Raw genomic sequence first — 21711 nt, 5'->3', positions numbered from 1 at the left:
AATTTGTACCCAGGCAAACAGCCAAGACAGACACAGAGGCAAGGAACTCCAAGGTCAGTGTGCCACCTACCCAAGGAAAGATGCACAATTTAAACTGGAGACGCCTGGCACTGGGCAGATGCAATCAAAGGCATTTCAGCCTGTGCAGGAGGTTTACGAGTATGCAGTATATTCAGCAAGGATCTATTTTTTGTCTAAGCAGGCTCTTTTGGGCATTTCAAGTGGGACCTTTCAACAATAAATGTGAAACAAGCACCCCTTGCACAACACATCTGCCCAGGCAGATAAACATGAGTGGGGGGCTCACGTGACTGCAGGGCCTTCAAATCAGTGGTTTCAGGTCAGGTGGACAAACTCCCAGGTCCACTCATCTCCTGATTTTTCGAAAGCTGGGAGCATGTCCTGGGCTATAAATATCCAGATTTAAGAGTTTTGTCTGTATCTGAAAATCAAGAGTAGTACTTAACTGGAAATTTCCAATCCACTGTAAGCAAGAGAAGTAGGGTTGTGACAGATTAATATGATGGCTGTGGTACAAAACCACACTGATCACTTGCTGGAGATTCTAGAAAACTTAAAGCGCAAACTATAGCATTATGTTTAAGCTCTTTTGACAAAGACCAGAGCACATCTCTGTTAATTCCCACTGGACACAGGTATTTGGATATTTTTAAATCCCAAAGATATACATTTGAAGCCAGGGAGAGGTGGTATGGGGATTATGACAGAGAAGCAATATTTTCATATGTCTCTAGATGATTATTTTTATGGTTCAAGGAATATGTGTGTGTGTGTGTGTGTGTGTGTGTGTTTAATGACAATTGACAGGAATTCATTTATGAGTTGCCATAGCATTTCACAGTTAATTGTCTTCTGAAACACAGTTTGCTTTTAGAGCCAGCGCACTGTTTAGGGGTGCGGTTCCAGTCCATACTCTGTCACTAACCATCAATCTTGTCATATCATTTCACCCCTTAGGGCCTCTTTGCCTCATTTTGCTTAAAGACTTTCTATATCTCTAAGGGCTTTCTTGTTGGGACAAGTAAGCCACTGATTTACTTATTTGTCAATAGCATATAGTTATTTGTCCACCATTGTCATGATAACCTTATCAGGGCACTGTCACAGTGTTGTATTGTCATTGGTTTTTGAAGGACAGTTTGGCGATAACTCTGAATTCCCACTGGACATAGAATAACCATTCGGGTCACGCTACATAGACACAAAACCAAAACAAGAGCTTTGTCTTTGATTTTTTTTTGTTGTTGTTGTTGTTTCTACATAAAGAAAACAGAATCTTAAAATAGCACGGACTAGTTTGAAAACTCTGAGATAAAAGACATTGTTTTGCCCTTCCTTGTTGTAATTTCATAAAACTGAATAAAAATGCAAGCAAATTGAAAAGATTCTGAAGTAAATTGGTATTTAAAGTGTATTTAAAAAAAAAAAAAAAGACTGACGTTTGTCCCTTACCTTGCAGCCTTTGCATCACGTTGGCGATGTCCCGAGGCGCGCGAGAGGCCGTCCTGGAGGTTGCCATGGTCCCTCCTATGGCATAAAACCCACACCAGAGACTTCTCACCCGAGGCAGTGCAGCATTAGGCCACTCTAGAAAACATACTTGAACTTGATCTATGGAGTCAAAAACAGATCCCAGGCGCTTGCAGCAGTGAGCCAAGGGATGGCCCTCCCAAAGATGGAACCGCCTCTTTTTCTTCTTTCGGTTTAAGACTATCCTATTCAATGAACTCAGGAACCTGAAAAACAAATAGAAAAGGTACAATATATATACATACATATATATGTATATAAATCTATCTAGCTCACCACAGTGCTAAAAGAAGTATTTCTATTCACTTTTTTTTTATGTGATCGTTTTTATTTTAAAATACCAGGCCATTTCAGTTTTATCAGCAAACATTATGATCTAAGATGAGAAGTATTTCTATTCACTTTGAATAGATGACTTATTACCAAGTGAAATTATTAATGTTAAAAATACTTATAAAGTACTACACAAATACTAGGCATTTCTTATGACATTTGATAGATAATGAATACATACCCGAGACTTATACAATAAAATTGGTTGCTAAAAGAAGAAATGTTCACTTGTAGTCCATGTTTTCTTTTTAAACTATAAACTTTCTCCATTCATCTATGAAAGTGAAAGTACTTACACCCAAAACACTGAGTCTATTTCTCAATACTCACAGGTTCTCTTACTTATGCTGTGTTAGCCTGCTTTGCACACATGTTGTGCTGTTTTTCTTGTACACTTTCCAGGAATGAGATCAAATCTTAGCTCCTAATAACAATTCAATGAATTAAAACATATAAATGTAAAACTACTTCATTCTAAAACTTTGAGTTTCAAATATTCGGATTTTTTTTTTCAAATATTCGGATTTTTAGAAGACAAAATGTATTTGAGTTAGCTTTATTCTTCCCCATACAGAAGGACTCTATGTTGTAAGGCTAGGCTAAGAACGGGTTAAGCAGATAAGCATTTTCTTTCTAACCTCTTCCTGAATTCTCTGCTTTGGTCAAGTTTAATTCATCATTATGGACTGGGGGAGGGGGAAAAGAGGTAAGAAAGCAGTTGATGAAATCTTGACATTAAGACACATCAAGACTTTGAATAAGGATTTCCTAACCCTAGGGTTAGCTGAAGAGAATATCTTGCCACAAATACTGTGTTTCCCCGAAAATAAAACCTAGTCGGACCATCAGCTCTAATGCGTCTTTTGGAGCAAAAATTAATATAAGACTCGGTCTCATATTATATATTATATTATATTATATTATATTATATTATATTATATCATATCATATCATATTATATTATATTATAATATACCTGATATATTATATTTATATTATATTGTATTATATCACATTATATTATATTAAAGATCCAGTCTTACATTAAAATAAGACTGAGTCTTATATTAATTTTTGCTCCAAAAGACACATTAGAGCTGATGGTCTGGCTAGGTTTTATTTTCAGGGAAACACAGTAGGATCATTAATGACAGAAAGAAGAGGAGGGTGCAAAACGCACCCAGAGAAAGAAACTTAACCAATAGGCCAAACTAAGGGGACCTATGTGACAGTGATATGTTATTACAGTTCACACCCATCTCTGGGTTCTGATGAAGAAAGCTAAAGTAAAGGAATGGGGTGGGGATGCAGGGAAGAATGATAAAAGGAAAACTCTGATGAAAGCACAACACACATATGTGGAATGGTCTACTTGCCAAAAGGAAAAAAGAAAATAAAAGGAGTTTAAGAGTGTTATCAAAAATTATATTAAAACCTGAATGTATGGTCACACCAACAGTATTATTTATGAAGGAATTGGCTAAGTAGTAAACTACATATTACAATTGATTTTAAGATGTCATTGTTAATACTAGCATATAATGATTTCTGGTTAGAATGTATAAGTACAAAGTTGATGGTAGTATCTTTTTTAGACTACCATTTTGAAAATGACACAAAACATTGCACACTGCTCCCGCTCTGTGTTAAAAAAGCATCAAAAAGGTGTATTGGGGCAAGAAAGGAGGTACTGGCCACTTATGAAGTTAGGGCCCCAGGGCAGGTGCAGTGAATAGCATTAATTGGTAAGAAGGCAGAGGCAGACTTCTCTAAGTTACTTGAAAGGGTACCTACTAGAAGTAAGACCCAATAGTGGCAGCTTCTGGGCTGGAGAGAGGACTCTCAGTGGTGGCCCTCCAAGTGAGTCTCAGAGGAGAAATAATGATCCCTGGGGAGGTCTGTCATGCATCAAGGCCTAGAGCTGTGCGGTAATCATGTGCCCAGTAGCAGCCTTCATCTCCTGGGGAAAAACATTCCACCTGCCCACACACAAAAGCTACCTTAATTTGAAGACTAATAGACAGTGAGAAATGCCTGAGGGATATTACAAATAGCTCTAAGATGTCAGAGAGTTCTCCAAATGCAAGAATATAATTTTCTGAAATTTGCCTATCTATCTATCTATCTATCTATCTATCTATCTATCTATCTATCATCTATCTATCTACTAAGGAAGGAAATTCATTTTCATTCCACTGCCCCACACCAGGCCCTGCTCAGCACTGGAGTTCACAGATGATTAAGACAGGGCCCCCACCATCAGTCAAGAATTATGGGATTAGGGGCCCGGCCTGGTGGCTCAGGTGGTTGGATCTCCATGCTCCTAACTCCGAAAGCTGCCAGTTCAATTCCCACGTGGGCCAGTGGGCTCTCAACCACAAGGTTGCTGGTTCAACTCCTCGAGTCCCGCAAGGGATGGTGGGCAGGTCCCCCTGCAACTAAGATTGAACACGGCACCTTAAGCTGAGCTGCTGCTGAGCTCCCGGTTGGCTCAGTTGGTTGAAGCGCATCTTCTCAACCACAAGGTTGCCAGTTCGACTCCCGCAAGGGATAGTGGGCTGTGCCCCCTGCAACTAGCAATGGCAACTGGACCTGGAGCTGAGCTGCGCCCTCCACAACTAAGACTGAAAGGACAACAACTTGAAGCTGAACGACACCCTCCACAATTAGGATTGAAAGGACAACAACTTGACTTGGAAAAAAATCCTGGAAGTACACACTGTTCCCCAATGAAGTCCTGTTCCCCTTCCCCAGTAAAATCTTTAAAAAAAAAAAAAAAGAATTATGGGATTAAAAGTGATTTTTGTAAGTCACTGCATTAAAAATCACCATGTTTCTACCCTCTTCTAGCTCACATTCATGTTACACAATAGATTAATCCTGAAATATCTATCTCTCCTTCCCATTTTCCTCCCTCCCTCTTTTGATACCACATTAAACTCAGAATTTCTTTGCTGTGTCCAACGTCAGTTTATGTATCCAGTCTTACTTCTACAGTATAACTAATACATTCTGAGTGTCAGAGCTCAATGCTGGGGGTACTAATATGAATATGACATAGACTTTATCTTTGAGGAGCTTAAAACACAGGGGGAGATACAACACAGAAAAGATAATATAACAATACCATGGGTCAGTGCAAATATAGAGATGGGGGATACAAAGAATGGGCACTAAACCAACCTGGAGATTCTGGAGAATGTCCTGAACTGAGACTTGGTAAAGAGTTAGAGTTAGTCAGGTGAAAAATATGAAAGGCACATTCCAGGCAGAATGAATAGCTCGAACAAAGGTATGGACACTAAGAAACAGCATGATTCTGTGTGGAACTGCCAAGAGATGTTAGGTTCTATATAGAACTACCAAGTGAAGAACTCAACCGGGTGACATTCTAGAGCTGAGATTGAAGAAGGAGTTAGCAGCCAGATGGTTAGGGCCCCACGTCTATGTTCAGAAGCTTGGTTCTAATTCTCTTGTCTCCTAGAGAATTACGGGAAATGACTAAGAGATTTTTAAGTTGGAAGTGACTTAGATTATTTTAGCTACAGTTTTGAAGGGTATATCTGAGGAAGACAAGACTAGAAGATCCAGGAAGATCAGTTAGAAGGTATCTCAGAAGTCTAAGTTGGATATGGCAAGAGATTAAAACTGCACAGTGAGTGGAGGGTAAAATCCAAAAAACCCTTCAGGAGGCAAAATGTGCAGAACTTGGTGACTGGTCTGGGAGGGCCCATAGGAAGTGGGAAGTGGGGTAGTTAGGGTTATTTCTGACCACTCTCAGGATTCTGACTTAAGGTTGTATAGGACATGGTTCCATCAACCGAGCTCAGTAGTAGACAGGGTGTGTATGTTTTACTTCTCAAACTTTTCCCTTCAAATCTTCATATCCTTGCTGAACAATTCTTCACTGCACCGTTACAGAGCCCCACTGAGATACACTCACAGTGGAACAAATCCAAAGGATCTCTAAATACAGAGCCCGGGACCCACACCCTCTTTTAGCCATTTCTAAATATACCACCACACATTCAGCATTATTTTCCCTCAATTCCTCCAGCACTTATAGTCTATACTACTCTAAGTATGACTTGTCTTATATTTGTCACCATTATTAGTCTCATCTCACTCTAAAACTTTGTTAGTCTTAGCTAGACTGGGAATGCTTTGCAGCCATAGAGATTGTACATTTATTTTATTGCATTGACGTCCCATCCAATAATACCAAGTATATCCCTGAGCACATCCTAATTCTCAATACACATTTTTGTTTTATTGAACCAAGTTCATAATACTTTGGCTCGATGAGACAACCCCTAGAACACCCCTTCCTCCCCACTGCAAAAGAAGTTAGTGCAATATCCTTCCTTTTTTAGACATAGATAAAATATTTTGCATGTGTACACATATTTCCTCTTTTGTGAAATTATGATACCATTTTTTACTGATACTTTAAGAGGACATATGATTTCATAAGAAATTTCATATTAATAAAACAAAGATAATAAAAGGAGAATGGGAATTAGAAGATGAGTTCTAGACTTCGATGGGTGATTTGGAACTGCTTCTATGTACGGAGGTCCTCAACAACTACCTGACACGGGGAGTGAAGTACCAGAAAATGCACGCACTGTGGACTAAGGAAGACATGGGGTTGAGTCCTATTCTGTCTCTTTCTGTCCATGGGACCTTAAGAAAAGTGAACTTTTCAGAGCACTTGCTTCTTCATTTATAAAGTGAAGCAATTTTATGCTAATACGTTTAATTTTATCCTGTGTAAATTACATTTAAAATGATCAATACATAACGTTCCTAGCAGATTGGTTGGCCTGTAGTAGTTTCTTTAGTTAGCTGGTTCCCATTTTCCTTCCACTGGCCTCGGTTTCTCCACCTGCAATATGACAGACTAGCCTAGAATGAAGAGATGCTCTCAAGTGTGCTTTCTAGTTCCAATGGCAGCACAAGTAACACCTAAAACAACTACTGGCATAAGGTTCTGAGATCTGGAAGTTCACTCCTTGAACTGACTAATACCTAGCAGTGTTCTGGTTGTGGGCATGACTTATAGAACCCGAACATCGGAAGAAGGTCCAGCATCATCAAAGAGATCTCTAGTCCCTGGGTAATTCGAACGAATATTGTGGGGGGGAGAGTAGGGGAGGGAGGGGGAAAATGATATTGGGATGGAAAGAGAGAATTCGGTAGGCATTGGTGGGTTGTGTTCCAATTAGCAGTCCCTGCACCATCTCCAAATCCTTCCAGGGGAAGGAACTAATATTACAATGCAGCTAAGTACCACACCTAGCAGAGCGGTAAGATTCCATATTATTTAACACAGCCAAATGTATTGAGCCATTATTTGACAATGGTACTGAGTAAGTAGCAGTGAACAAGACAGATAAGCCCCCCTTAGAGCTTATGTACCAAAGGGGGAGATGATTATATATATATATATATATATCCACAAAGTAGAGTGAGTATTGTAATGCGGAAACCTAGAGTACTGTGGAAACAAGCTGGATGTCCAATCAATAACCATCTGCTGCATTTATTGTGCAGGATACAGAGGGAGTTTAGACTATCTGCTACTTGGGATTCTCCCATCTGAACAATATACTCCTCTTAACACCAACACCTGTGAAAAGCACAGGACTGAATCATTACAACGCAGCATTCCCAGTCTCCAAGCAGAGTGGACAACTGGCTACTGCAGCAGTTGTCTTGTTTGTGCTCCTAAAAAAAAGAATACATTTAGAAAAACACTAGAAGAAATACTCCTAGGCCACAGGAGTACATCTTAAAGCAATGCAACTAAATGGTTTGGCATGAAGAAACTCCAGCAGAAAATTCCAAGCCGTGCAACAAGCAGAGATGATATGGCTCATTTCTAACTGAAAAATATGAACTGACACCCTCAAACATGAACTGATTCATGATACTTTGCTAGAATATAAATGTTCTAGCAAAATATTTTGCATGGAGATCACTTAATCAGATGGCTAAATATTCCCAAGAAGAGCACTCCTATTAAAATCTATTAAACAAAAATAAAAATGCCAATGAATACATTTTGACCCCCTTCTATCTAAATCCTTTGCTGGAATAAGTCACATAAGTGTCTAATTGTAAATTTAGTTATTGTTTTTCTCTATTCACCCTTTAATAATAGTACTAACTAATTTTTAAAAAATCTAAGATGGCTAAAGGGTAGAAAGATGGAGGATGGCTAAAGGGAAGAAGAGGGACATCCTGGAGTTAATATAAATATACTACTAATGTATATGTATGGGATACCAGAGAATAGTGCTGGTAATTATTATGGTAATTCACTATTATGAATTATATGGGGTAACAAATAAGAATTGGTCTAAAAATATGAACATTGTCTATGAAGTAATCAAAAGGCAAAGTACAGAACTGACTGGTATGAAAGATACTAAGTGTTAAATTCAACTATTTTTGGTGAGCTTGAAGCCTTAATCATGCCCAAAGCTATCAGCTACCTGCCTCCCAACTTGGTTACATAGTATTGCATTTCTTGCCATCCATTAGGTCTGGTTGGATTAGTCTGCCAGGAAGGACACTTTTAATAAAATGAAGAGAAGGAGAAATGCAGATTTCCTCACAGGGGAGTCCTGGCTCCTTTCTACATGCTTGTCACCTTCAGGCCACAGGGTGTGGCTGCAACATCTAGGGCTGGAGTCACCCAATAAAATTCTATCAACCTAGCCCAGTGATGGGCTTCCTACATCCAGCTTCGTTTACACCTCCTCTTATTTCCCAGAAGCTGTTGCATAATTACCAGAGAGTGGATCCTAGGGTAGCAACCTACACATTTAACATAAGCAATTCTGGAAATTTTTTCAGTGGTAAACTACCTTTCCTCGATCCCTGCTCCTTTAGGAAGGAATCATTTGAAAAGAACTCTTTATATGGGGGCAATGATGACAGGAATAAACCACTGTGAAAAAGCATTAGTTAAGAAAGATAAAAAGGAGGCTATAATGTACAAGGCTGAACACGTATTATCTGAGTCAGTCAAGATGTGGCTTTATCTTCTGCATGAAATATATTAAGTTAGCCTTGATATGGTATTTTTTATTCTAAATTTGCCACAAAGTAATGAACAGATTCAAAACACACAAAAAAATAGATATGTGTTTTATTACACTGTTCTGGTGATGTCAGGAACATTTTATCTGTACCACTAATCTTTTTCATCATGGGGAACAGCAAGCCTCCCAAAGAACCATCCTCATGACTCATGATTAAATCAGCATTTTATGCAGATGTGGGTCACATTAATAACCTCTGTTTAATGGAAAATTATTACACTTTCTCTTGGAGGTCTGGCTTCTGTATACAAATGCTTTCTTTAGGACAGTGGCGCTCAGATGAAGAAAACAACAGGCACTAAAAAGGAGAAAGAATCATTCATTTGAACTTTCCTAACGTTCACAGAAAAACTGCAGGTACTCCACGTCTCCCCCGCACCCCCACCCCCACCCCCAAACTGCAAAGCTCAGAAATGAACAGTCCAGGATTCCGGGATGCTAAGGTCCATTTCACAGCTGGTTTCTCGCTGGGCTGGACCTGACTCTGTTTATGGAAGAGGTCCTGAACTTGTGGTATCCATGCTCTGTTACCCGGGCGGCACAAGGGACCCAAAGGGTTTTCTTGGCTTTGCAGCCGCCGCCTGCTTTATTTCGCAGTATTTTCCTGCCCTGCACCGTGCACCTGCCACCCTGTGAAGCACCATTTCACAGAACTCCTCCGGCAGCAAAGCAAAATCGCTGTCTGAAGCGTGTCTTTCTGGAAAGGAGATGAAAGTTATCTTGCCCTCTAGCGTAAGCTCCTCCGCCTGGAAGCTTTTGCTGGGTGACAGCGGAGGAGAGTGTGAAGCCCCGGCCTCCGCTCAAGCTTCCAGCCCTGTGCTGTGCTGCTACCTAATCCCCTTCCCCTCCCCTCCCCCGGCCCTTCCTAAAATAGTGGGGGTGGAGGAAGGGAGACTCCCAGAATGTGTTCAACGCCCGACATCTCCCATCTGATAGTAGCAACAGTGCCGGCCATCAGAATAAGAGGGTGGCTGCCTTTTGCTTCTGCTTCGTTGGAGCCCAAGGGACGTGCCACAAGCGGAAATGACAAGTCAGAGGAGAGGGATATTAATAGGGAGAGCTACGTACAAGCTGCCAGGAGCGCGCTGCCCACCTCCGTATCCCCGCATCCACGAGTACCACGCGTACACACGCCACCATCACCATCACGGCCCCCTCCCTCCCATTAAGCACTCACAACCCGAGTATGCAACTACAAACTTGCTTCCAATCTGTCTGTAATTTGTTCGGCTTGCACCCACATTCTCGTTCTCTCTCCCCCCTTCTTCACCCTCCCTCCTTTCCTTTTACCTTCTCTCTCGCTCGCTCCCCGGCTCCGGCTCCTACGGGTTCCAGGCAGCGCAGCGAGCGGAGCCCCGCGCGGTCGCGCCGCGGGGAGCCGGGCCGCCCTGGTTACGGAGTACAACAAGCCCGGCCGGCGCGCGGCCGGCGGCCCATCCGCAGCCGCGCTCCCCCGGGCTCGCCCGCACACTCTTTCGCTCCCGCGTCCAGCTGCGCGGCGATTCTTCCCTCCCCTCGGCACAGGGGTCCTCCTCCCCGCTGCGCCCCGGAGTTTGAGGCCTCCTGCTCCCCCCACCCCCGCAGTAACGCTCCTTTCCCAGGGGAAGGTCAGGTGGCCGGTTCAGTCCCCCCACAGGGGCCGGGCACTACCTCTAGGCCGCCACACCCCTCCCCTGGCCGGCTCCGCACGCCCCGCGCCAGGCTCCAGGATGCGCTGGTCTCTGGAAGAGCCGGGGGCGGGGGCCTGGAGTGTCTCTCGCAGGCTTCCCGTACCTCCTGGAGATGCACGGCCTCTGGCGTTTCTCCGCAGCAGCAAAGCCCCTGCTGTGACCCACCCTCTTGGCGAGCCTTTCCGCGGGGTTCACCTCCCGGGGGTCGAGGAAGAAAGAAATGGCCCAGAGCCCCGGCGAGGAGATGAGCTGCACTGGCCGCTAACTTTTGCCTGAGGTTTCCACGGCCAGGTTGACCTTTGGAGCAGAACCTATCTTGAAAGGCTGGGGAGGTGCCCTGATGGTCCCAGGAAGGAAGTGATGCAGTTCAATGAGGACATTCCACCGGCTCCTTTTCAATCGACTTTTAAAAAGATCATAACTGCTGACCTTTTTTTGACTGTCAAATCTGTAGCAAATAATTTTAGGGACACTGGGCAGGCTTCACGGGGTTTTGTTATTGTTGTTTATGAAGCTTAGATCGCTGGATACCTTAATCATATTAATTCTTGATTACTCGGTAAGATGATGCTGAAGAATCACCTTCAGTTTCTTCAGATTCACTATTTGAATCTATTTGAGTCTTTTATCACAAGTCCTTCTCGTGGTACAGAAGAGATCCATTCTGGTGTTGCCTAATAGCTTTCCGGAGAATTATTTTGTTGTGGTTTTATGGTTTCCAAGCAAAGTCAAACATAGTCTCTTTTCACCAACAATGAAGTCCAACAGGATTATGGCAGCTAAAATAATTGAAACTATGTTGCAAGAATCTTAATAATTACCCCCTCGAATTTTCAATTTGAACAAAACAGTTTTCTATTCTCTAAGTTGGAAGGACTGGCTTACAAAGCGGAGGAAATTTCTCTTTCCCTCATCCCCTGCCAACACTCCACTATGTAGCTTTGTTTTTTCTTCAAATTCTCTTTCCCCTGAATCCCATCAAAGTACTCACAGTCATGTGCTGTATAATGATGTTTTGGTCAACAGACTGCATATATGTTGTGGGCCCATGAGATTATAATGGAGCTGAAAAATTCCTGTCGCCTAGTGAGGGTGCAGCCGTAATAATGTCATAGTGCCACACCTTCCCTGTTTGCGGTGACACTGCTGTAAAAAAAACCCTACTGTGCTGCCAGTCCTGTAACTGGGAGTATAGTATATACAACTATGTGTGGTATCATTACTTGATAATGATAAGAAACTACTATGTTACTGGTTTATGTATTTACCACACTACTTTTTACCATTATGTTAGATTGTAGTCTCTCTCCCCATATATATACATATATATATATATATATATATATATATATATATATATATATACACATATATATATTTTTTTCTTTTTTCTTTTTTTATAAAAAGTTTGCTGTACCACAGTATGCTGTGTTCGGCCAGCAGCAACTTCATACAGCTCGTGTTTACTGAGACTCTTGAATGAATCCTTTTCTCTTGTGCATGATTTAATTTTGTGTTTTGTACAATCACATGCTTGTAGCCTGGGAGCACTAGTCTATACCGTATAGCCTAGTTGTGTACCTAAGTGAGTAGTAGGTTATACCAGCTAGGTTTATGTAAGTGCACTCTGTGATAGTCACACAGGATGAAATCGCCTAACGATGCATTTCTCAGAACAAATCTCCATAGTTGAGTGGCATGACTATATCTGAAACAACTCTGGTAAACCAATCTGATGTGTTATCTTTCCTTGTGTTTAATTTTTTTAGAGGCCAAACAACCCATCTCTAATTGTAAAACTTGTTAGACCAAGAAGCTTGGCCTGGGGAGGGCAGTATTTGGGATCAGTCTCAATGCATATCTTGCCTCTACCTCTGCCTTAGGGCTACACTCGTTAAGGGTGCCCAGAGCTCCATGTGGAGATAACCCACCAGAGCCTAGTCACCTATTAGGTTGGTGCACAAGTAATTGTGGTTTTTGTAGTTATTTTGAACCTTTTAAACCGCAGTTACTCTTGCACCAACCTAATAGATCGCATCCTCTGTCTGGGTGGCCACCGGACTGGGATCCAAACGTCTGGGCCTATCTCTCAGGAAAAAAGGATTGGACTCTGTTCTTCCTCTTAATCTTTACTTTCAGATAACCACTTTACCTTAAGGCTGTTCAGGGAAGGGGAATAAGGTATGCTAAGCAATTGCTTCCTTAGGTTGACTTGCTGGAGAGGTGAGCCACTTATATTTGTGAACCTGAAACATTCCTCCCAGCAACTGAGATGCCTTAAGTCGACCTAGTGGCTGTTCTCCCAGCCTCCAACTGGTAGGTGCCTAGGGTTGTCTGGCTGGCACTGGCTGCCCGATGAGCTGGACGTCCACTCTCAGCAAAACTTTATCCTCCACAGAGGAGTGAAGCACATTACAGACTTGGAAAAGGTTTGTCTTTTTCGTTCCCCCAGGAAAGTGTGTTATACCTTCATTTGATCAGCAACTATGTTTGGAAACCTACCATATACCCAATGTTATCCTAAGCCTTGGGACTACAGTGGGAAGCACCAACCTGATCTAGTTCCTGCCTTCATAGAGCTTACTGTGTGATCAGGAAGCCATACATCCATCAAAGTACCATGCAAATAATCATAAAACCTCAACCTCCAAGAAAAAGCTAATGTTGTTATGAGACCTTTCAACGGTGGGAATTAATTTAGAGATTAGAAACACTTTACTAAGGAAGTGACATTTAAACTGTGGTCTTCAGAAAGAGTGGCATTAAGTAGGTGACGGAGCAGTAGGGTGGGGGTCTGGAATTGCACTCCAGACTGGGGAAAGCATGAGCAAAAGCTCTATGGAAGAAAAGTGCATGGCACGTTTGAGGAGCTGAGGAAGACTGCAGAAGAGAAAGCAAGGGAGGGGACAGGAGCTTCAGGGAACAATGGACCCCATGAGGCCCCAAATGTGGGGAAGGGCAGACTGCAGGTCTTAAAAACTGGCCTGAGGAGATGGATCTTTATGTGAAACCTTTAAAGTGCTTTCAGTAGACTGTGCAACATGATTCAATTTTATGTTTTGACATTTTCCTTTTGACTGTAATGTGGACAACAGATTAGAAGTGGGGCCAAAATGGGTAAAAGTGGACCAGTTAAGAGGCTGCTACAGTAATCCTTTAGAAAGATCATAGTATTCATTATTAGAGGGATGGTGGTGGGGAAAGTGGTTGGATTTGAGAGATATATAATAAACAGAACATATAGGACCTAAGGCCATGTGTGGCAAAAGGAAGTCAGAAGAATATAAAGGTTAAGGTCTTGGGTGTTGAACCCAGAGAGGCTCAGGGTAGAGTCATAGCTCCATCATTAACTACCTGAGTGATTTTAAGCTAGTAAATTAACCTCTCACAAGTTCAGATTTCACAAACCTGTAATTCAGGATTATAACACTAAAGCTCATTCATAGGGCTATTGTGGGGACTAAATGAGCTAATATGTGGAAAGCACTTTGTACCTGGCAGTGCCTAGCATGTGGTCAGTAAGTGCACCATAAGTAACATCATTATTACAGTTATGGTTATTTTTATTATTCTTCTAGGTGTTTCTGAAGTTGGCAGATCAAGGGAAACAGTCTGTACTTCATTTTGCAGTAGGCTGATTGGGCTGGGGCACCAATTCCTGAGAACAGCAAAATATAATCATGGGGCCATCACAAGCTGAGAGACAGAAACTAAGGCAGTGCCCCAGTTTCCTCCCCTACTAAACCCAAGTCCTGTCCCCCTCATAGGTTTTCTCTTCAAACTTTCTCAGCTTACATAGAATCCTATTCTCATAGATCATGACAGCTGGACCTCCCAATTCACCCTCTGTGCTTTAACAGAAAAAAAAAAAAAATCACAGTCCTATCAGTTCAGTTTTATCCCAATGCCTGCATCATTATGTTCATTATATTTGTAAAACAAGAGTCATGACACTCATATGAAATCAGCACTAATCATTTATATTTCTATTACTTATCTGTTATGTAATTGTGTTCATACTATGGCACAATTTTGCCATGTTGCTGGTTTAGCAAAAGGATCAACCCCAGCGTCATACCAGAGGTACACCTTTATGGCATGAACACATGTGCTACCCCATTCGTGGGTCTCTTCTTCCTCCTTCCTGCCTTAGTCCCTTGAAAGCAAACTTCTACACACAGTGCAGGGACACTCTAAACAAAATGGCTCTCTTCCTTTTGAAAGACAGAGGGGCTTTGTTTCAGTCAAGGTCTTCATGCAGTCAGTAATTGTCTGGTTGGGTTCTAAGTGATTGGCAGTCTCTTTCTCAGTAATTGCTGTTGGCAGGGTCATCATAGCCTGCAAATTAGGAAGAAGGACAGATGGGAGGAGGGGTTTACTTCTCTTGGTAAGGAAGTCTCTGAAGAATTTGTGGTTCAAAGTACTAAGATTCACCGAAATTTTCCAAAATGCCCCCTTCCCAATTCTCAGGGCTCACTCTTTTCCAATAAAGGCCTAAACTTTCACATAAGGGGCCTAGAAAGTCTTTGAAATCATCTTGCATTGTAAATTTGCAACCTGCAGCAACAGAACATAGGTCCAATTTTTGGCTGTATCAACAACGTGGCTGCAAAATGGGGACCCTAGAAGCTCTCTGGGTTTCTGAGCATGCCTTGATCCAGGACTGCAAATTTCCTGAGCTTTTCATTATCCTTCTTTATAGTCTGTATTGCAGGATGATCAGAAGTAGCTGACACACCCCAGAGTCCTTTTAATTCTTTTTTCTATTCCACAGTAATAGCCATCTTGGTCTCCTAAATTCTTGTCTTCAATAAACCCTTAATTTTAGGCAGCCATAGGTGTTAATTTAAGTAACTGTTAGTTGAAGTAACACGTCTCTTTAGAATTCTATTTTACATCCGAATGAGGTCCTCTCTGCATGCAAACCCAACCAAGCCAACTAGCCAATATGAGATTCCCATCGTTGAAGATCTGGAACCAGTCTTGGCATGAAATAGTCTGTCATTCAAGATTTATTAAAGAAAAATCAAAACAAGTTGAGGATTTGATACAAGAATTTAGGTTCTTTGTTGGTAAACTAAAGAAGTGACCATTGGTGTGGCTACCTTTAGCTTTGAAGTAATACGGCTGCAGAGAACTCAGCAACTTGCTGCTGCCACCCAGAGGTCAAGTAACTGTAGCAAGGGGCCAGCAGTATCCCAGGTCTCTTGCTCTGAAGTCCTGGTGATCGATCACTCTTCACCTGTGGAACTCCCCTTTGACTTCCAAATCTCAAGTGAGAGCATTGACAGAATGCAAATGTCCAGGAAAGGGAGCCTGAGAAAAACATAATCCCCAGACTTGCAGCCCCTGGGATACAGGAGACAGCATTGAATGGTTGTGAATAAACATTATTTGCCAACAAACAGTATTCAGTATATAAACACAGACTTGCAGTGAACAGAATAGTGCAAATATTTATTTTAATTAAAACACACAAAAATTCCAGTTTAAAATGTTGAGTCTTTTTAATCTATTTTAATTCTCATATTAATACTGTTGTAGAATTTTAAAAGGATTTTAAGACTATAGAAGATGCCAAAAACGTATACATATTTTAAGAAAGGAAAACTGTATTAAAATTGTAATATTCAATATATACCAATAACAAAAGATGAATACGAGTCATGTTTGACTTTAGCAATTGCAAGAGGTGCTCAAAGTAGTTATCATCAGCGTCCAGACACTTCTGCTTACAACCAACTACTGCTTGAGCAACATTGACCAAAGTGTCCCCTTGTATACATTATTTTTGGCACCCCCGGTATTTAAAAAAGAACACAAAGAATTTAGAATTACTGATGAATTTTAAGATGATATCATTAATTCCCCAGTGTAATTTCCTTGGCAATTTCTCCGCATGGTTCCTTCAGAAACTGTTCTTAGACCACTGTTGTCCCTCCCCTACTTCAGCCCTCCACTCGCATGATCATCTTGACCTTGTCATTATTGTTAATGACAATTATTGGTAACGATAATCTTGTTAACACCCCAGTCTTTGTCCACTTTCTGTTTTGTTGGCAGCCCACTCCCTCTAGTGCACCAATTCAAATAACCCCTCAACTGAACAGGACCTTATATCCATTGGCAGGACCACTGCCAGCCCTTACAATGCTTTTGAATTAGAGATGGAGCTGTTCTTCAAGACACTTCAATTCCACCTTTTGGAAACTTATAATAAACAATTTTTTAAATAAAACAAGAGATGTGAGTGCATTCTGCCAAAAATTATTATGATAAAGATACAAATCATAAACTTCAAAAATGAATGGCACCCGCTGAGAAGGGGTACCCTTCGTGGATGTAGTGTATTAGCTGCATTGACCATATGGGGCAGCTCACTGACTATTGATCCGACCATTTTTGCTGTTGTTCATCATCCCTTTTGTAGTTATTTCTCTTAAGCTGGTTTAAATTCTATGTATAATCATTTATATTCACCCCCTTGCATTTATCCTCCACCACCTTTCCTATCATTGTCATACACACTTGGTTAAACCACATACTTTGTTAAATTCAATTCCGCCGACTTTGTGCCTGCTTTCACATGGCTGAACATGCCTGGAGAAAAATGCAGACATGCTAACTTGTCTTTGCATTCATGGTTACTAAGTCAAAGACCTCAGAACACTGTTTCCCTAATCTATACACTCTCCCACTTGCTTAAACAAATTTCAGACTTTTTCTTGTTTCTCCAAACTTCCAACATCTATTCCCACATTTAAATTTTCATCTGCTAACTTTTTTTTCCTATTTCCCTTGAACATTTTTTAAAGGTATCATGTACATTTATTTGCATTCATGCATTGTCTCTTGCTTTTGCTACAAAGAATCAAGATGTTAGGAGTTTTTGAGTTGAGTGGGTTCTTCCTGAGCTATTGAATGCAAAGTGTTGGGATTTCATTCAATGCCAAGTACAAAGTTTCTGTTTATTTGCTTGAAGCCAATTTTTCTTTCTCTCTTCCTTCCTTCCTTCTTTCCTTCCTTCCTTCCTTCCTTCCTTCCTTCCTTCCTTCCTTCCTTCCTTCTTTCCTTCCTTCCTTCCTTCCTTCCTTCCTTCCTTCCTTCCTTCCTTCCCTCCCTCCCTCCCTCTCCCCTCCCTCCCTCCCTCCCTCCCTCCCTCCCTCCCTTCCTTCCTTCCTTCCTTCCTTCCTTCCTTTCTTTCTTTCTCTTTAAGGAGGGCTCAGCTGACAGAGGCCCATGTGGGGATCAAACTAGCAACCTCCGTGCTACCAGCACCACTCTCTAACCAACTGAGCTAACTGACCACTCCCTCTGTTTATTTGCTGAAGGCAGTATTCCTTTCAGAATATCTAAAATATGGTACTGTTGATTTAACCCATAGACTACAGTTGTAGGAAATGGAAATTTGCTTACTTATGTTGATAAACTGTGCTCATAAATTGCATCACCACCTAAATTGTGCAGCCTGTCTTTGAAAATTTTAAGCAATCAAAAGAGAATTCCTATAAGCTCTCACCAGCACTCTCTGCACTATTTGCATCTGCGTCATATATAATCACACTTGCTTCTATTGCTACGAATGAACTCTTTAAACTCCTAGCTAAGGCTAACTCCTCCACTTATATCATCAATTCATGCTTCTTGCCAACAATATTTTCCTCTCTTCTCACAATAATTTGTTTCTTTTCTCTTTACTCGTTCATTCTTATCAACATGTAAAATGCTGCTCTTTATCGCATATTAAAAACAAAACAAAACTCTCTTGGTCACCACCTGAACTTCCCTATTTCCATCTTTACTTTCAAGCAACATTCCTTCGAAGACTTGGCTATCCCTACTGTTGGCTATTTATTTCCTCCCACTTGCTCTTGAACTCACTGTAGTCAAGTTTTCACCCAAGCACTCCGCCTTCTTTTGGTCACCAATGATTTCTTCTTTACTACATTTAATGATCCTGTCTCTGACTCTATCTTGATCTATTAGAACCATTTGCCAACATTTATTTCCTCTTTCCTTCTTAAAATGCCTTCTTAACTGCTTTCCGAACCCACCACACACTTGGTCTTTTTTGCTGCTTCCTTCTTACCTCCCCAACTTCTAGTCTTTGGAGGACCAAGAACTCTATTTTTGGAGCATTTCTATCTTCCAGCTGCATGAATTCCTAGAGGATCTTATTCAATTTCATGGTGTTAAATATCATGTATATGCTATGAACCCCCAAATTTAAATCTCTAGCCCAGACCTCTCTCCTGAACTCTAGACCTGGAAATCCAGGATTTCTTACTGGGATTTCCACTGAGAGACTTAAAAGTTATCAAAAAACAAAACAAAACACAAAAAACAAAAAACAAAACGTCTGAATTTGTGATCTTCACTTCCAAACTTGCCCCTATCTCTGTCTTTTTCACATCAGTTACTGGTAACTTCATACTTCTTCGTTGTTCATGCTAAAGCTTTGGTGTCACACTTGACAAGTCTTTTTCTAATTTCTCATCTTTACTCAATCAGCAAATGATGTTAATTTTGCCTTAAAAATGTATCTATAGAATGTCTTTGTTCTTGGAGTAGAAACTCTGAAATATTTAGTAATAGTAGGATATAGTGTCTCCAATATATTCTCAAATGCTTCAGAAAAAATAATGTGACAAAAGATAGAGGGGGATATTTACCAAAAGTAAATGGGGGGAAATGTAAACATTTAATGAATCTGGTTGAAATATGTATGGGTATTCTGTGTAATATTCTTGAAATTTTTTTTCTAGGTTAAAATACAGACACACACACATACACACACACACACACACACACACACCATTACTCATTAGCTCCACTGCTACCACCCTGGACCATCATCTCTTGACTTCAGGCTATTCTTTATATACTAGCCAGACAAATCCTGTTATAACACAAATCAGGTGTTGTCACTTCTTCGTCCAAAACTGCCAACAGCATTCCATCATACACAGAGTGAGGACAATAGGCTTGACATGACCGACCCCACCTCCCTACTAGTTTCTCTAGTCTCAACCACAATTCCTCCCTTTGCTCACTGCATAGCAGCCGCAAGCACACCTTCATGGCCCTGATGGTTACTAGGTAAGTTCCTTATATAGGGCCTTTGCATATAATATTCGTTATGTTGAGAATTCAATTCTGAAAATTGTTCACAGGGTTGACTCCCCTTTTTTCAGGTATTTTATCGAATATCACCTTCTCAGGGACACCTTTCTTATATGCCCTATATAAATATTTAAAATACCCTCCACTCTACCTTGAACTTTTTATCGTTCTCTATTGTTTCCTCCAGCACTTAATGCCAGCATTGTATATATTCTTCTTCTTTACTTAGTTTATTTTCTGTCTACTTCTGGAGTGTAAACCCCATGAGGGCACATAGTTTTGCATTTTGTTGACTCTTACATTTCCAGCTTTTAAAACAGACATATAAAATGTACTCAGTAAATACTTGTTGAATAAATGAATGAATAATATACCAATCTTACTATATACCTTATGGAATTCTACAGAGCAGCAATTATATTGTGATGTTATTATCAAACCCACTGGAAATTTGTTACCCAAATCTTCAGCACATGTGCATTCCATCAAGGATCCCATCAAGGGTCCACATGTGCTGAAGATTTGGGTAACAAATTTCAACACAGGATAACCCCATGTTTCATGATGTGAAGTGGTAGAATCAGATTTTTTTTCTCTTCAGTTGTTAATTCAATCTTTTCTTCTAGGTTCACAGTTTCGTAACTACTCCAAAGCACTTTTGCCATTGTACTTTGGCTATCCAGATATAAGTTGTATGCCTCAAATGGTTCCTGATAAGTAAACATCTCTGAAATCCCCTGATAAGTGCACGTCTGAGAATTTGTGGGGTTTTTTTTTCTTTTCATAGTTCCCTGGGTTTCTATCACAGTCTAGGGATGTGGAGTTTTTTCTTTGTTCTTCCTCATATAGTAATGCCATCTACCCTTTATCTATCCTCATTTCTCTCTTTTTTGAAGGATCTTAACCTTTTCTAGATATTTGAAAAATTAATTTCATAGGCCACCACCCCTCTGCCTCGTTTGAATATAAAGACTCTCCTAAATTCTCCTAAATTCTAATTCTAATTCCTAAATTCTCCTAAATTCTCCTAAGATTCTCCTAAATATTTTGAACTGAGCTTTTGTTTACAAGACAATTGTGCCAGTAATGACATCAGGTTGTAGATGAGTTTTCAAGAGAAAGAGACCATGTAGACTGAAGAATTTCTTAATTGGATTCCTACAAAGAGTGTTCCAGAATGGCTGAATGAGCTCACTGGTACACACAGTTTTATTGGCCACTTGGAAATACTTCAAGAAGTCTCTCAGAAAGGAAGAGATCCTTATTTGTGCATTGCTTTTTCCTGGTTTATTTCACTATCCATAGCTACTTCCAGCTGGAAAATTTGTGAGAAATTATCAGAATTAAGTTTCTGTGTAAACATGTTACTCAGACTCATTATGATGCAAGCAGCAGAAAAGCCAGCTGAAATTGGCAAAAACAATAATAAAGATGTATTAGCTCACAAAAGTCTGAAAGGCTAGGTTTCAGGATTCACCCAAAGTTTCTGTCGAGGATTTGTTTTCTTCCTTTTCCTTTCTGTTCTGCTGTCCATATGTTGGCTTCATTCTAAGGCTGATTCTTGTTATGGTTGTAGGATAGCTACTAGCAAAAATTGGGCTATATACTTCTTGGCTTACTCACTGAGAAAGAAAGAACTTGCATCTAAAATTTCTAGGCAAAAGTCCTAAAATTTGGACTAGCTTAGGTTATAGCCAATACCGTCCATCAAACCAATCACTGTGGCCAAAAAAATAAAATGTTCTCATTGGCTTCAGCCAATCAGGACTCATCCCAGGTGTTAAACTTAACATAATATTTTCCCAAAGCAAATGGTTAAAGTGAGCAAGGTATAAATATCTGTATTTGTTAGAGTCCCAAAAAGAACAGAAGTAACACACACTAGATTAGGGAAATTTGAGGTGAGATGTATTTGTTTTGGT

At 40.7% G+C, this 21711-nt stretch overlaps 1 protein-coding gene across 14 annotated transcripts in view; it reads right to left on the bottom strand.

The window, feature by feature from the left end:
• SYNE1 (spectrin repeat containing nuclear envelope protein 1) overlaps positions 1 to 10970 on the bottom strand; it is a gene marked incomplete at its 5' end in the record, with an annotated part of 420585 nt that extends 409615 nt beyond the window's left edge. For 8 of the 14 annotated variants that reach the window (XM_081044683.1, XM_081044687.1, XM_081044702.1 and 5 more), the window contains 2 exons: positions 1474 to 1757; positions 10287 to 10568. In XM_081044683.1, the coding sequence (XP_080900809.1) occupies positions 1474 to 1540 (67 nt within the window). Of the gene's footprint in view, positions 1 to 1473; positions 1758 to 10286 lie in introns of all 14 variants that reach the window. The other 6 variants (XM_081044694.1, XM_081044699.1, XM_081044700.1 and 3 more) reach the window with 3 other exon arrangements.
• Between the last annotated feature and the right edge of the window lie 10741 nt (positions 10971 to 21711).

The sequence above is a fragment of the Rhinolophus hipposideros genome, assembly GCF_964194185.1.
Source record: "Rhinolophus hipposideros genome assembly, chromosome: 3".
Taxonomy (NCBI): Eukaryota; Metazoa; Chordata; class Mammalia; order Chiroptera; family Rhinolophidae; genus Rhinolophus; species Rhinolophus hipposideros.
Note: the sequence above shows the minus strand (reverse complement) of the source record. Positions and strands in the feature narration are given on the sequence as shown.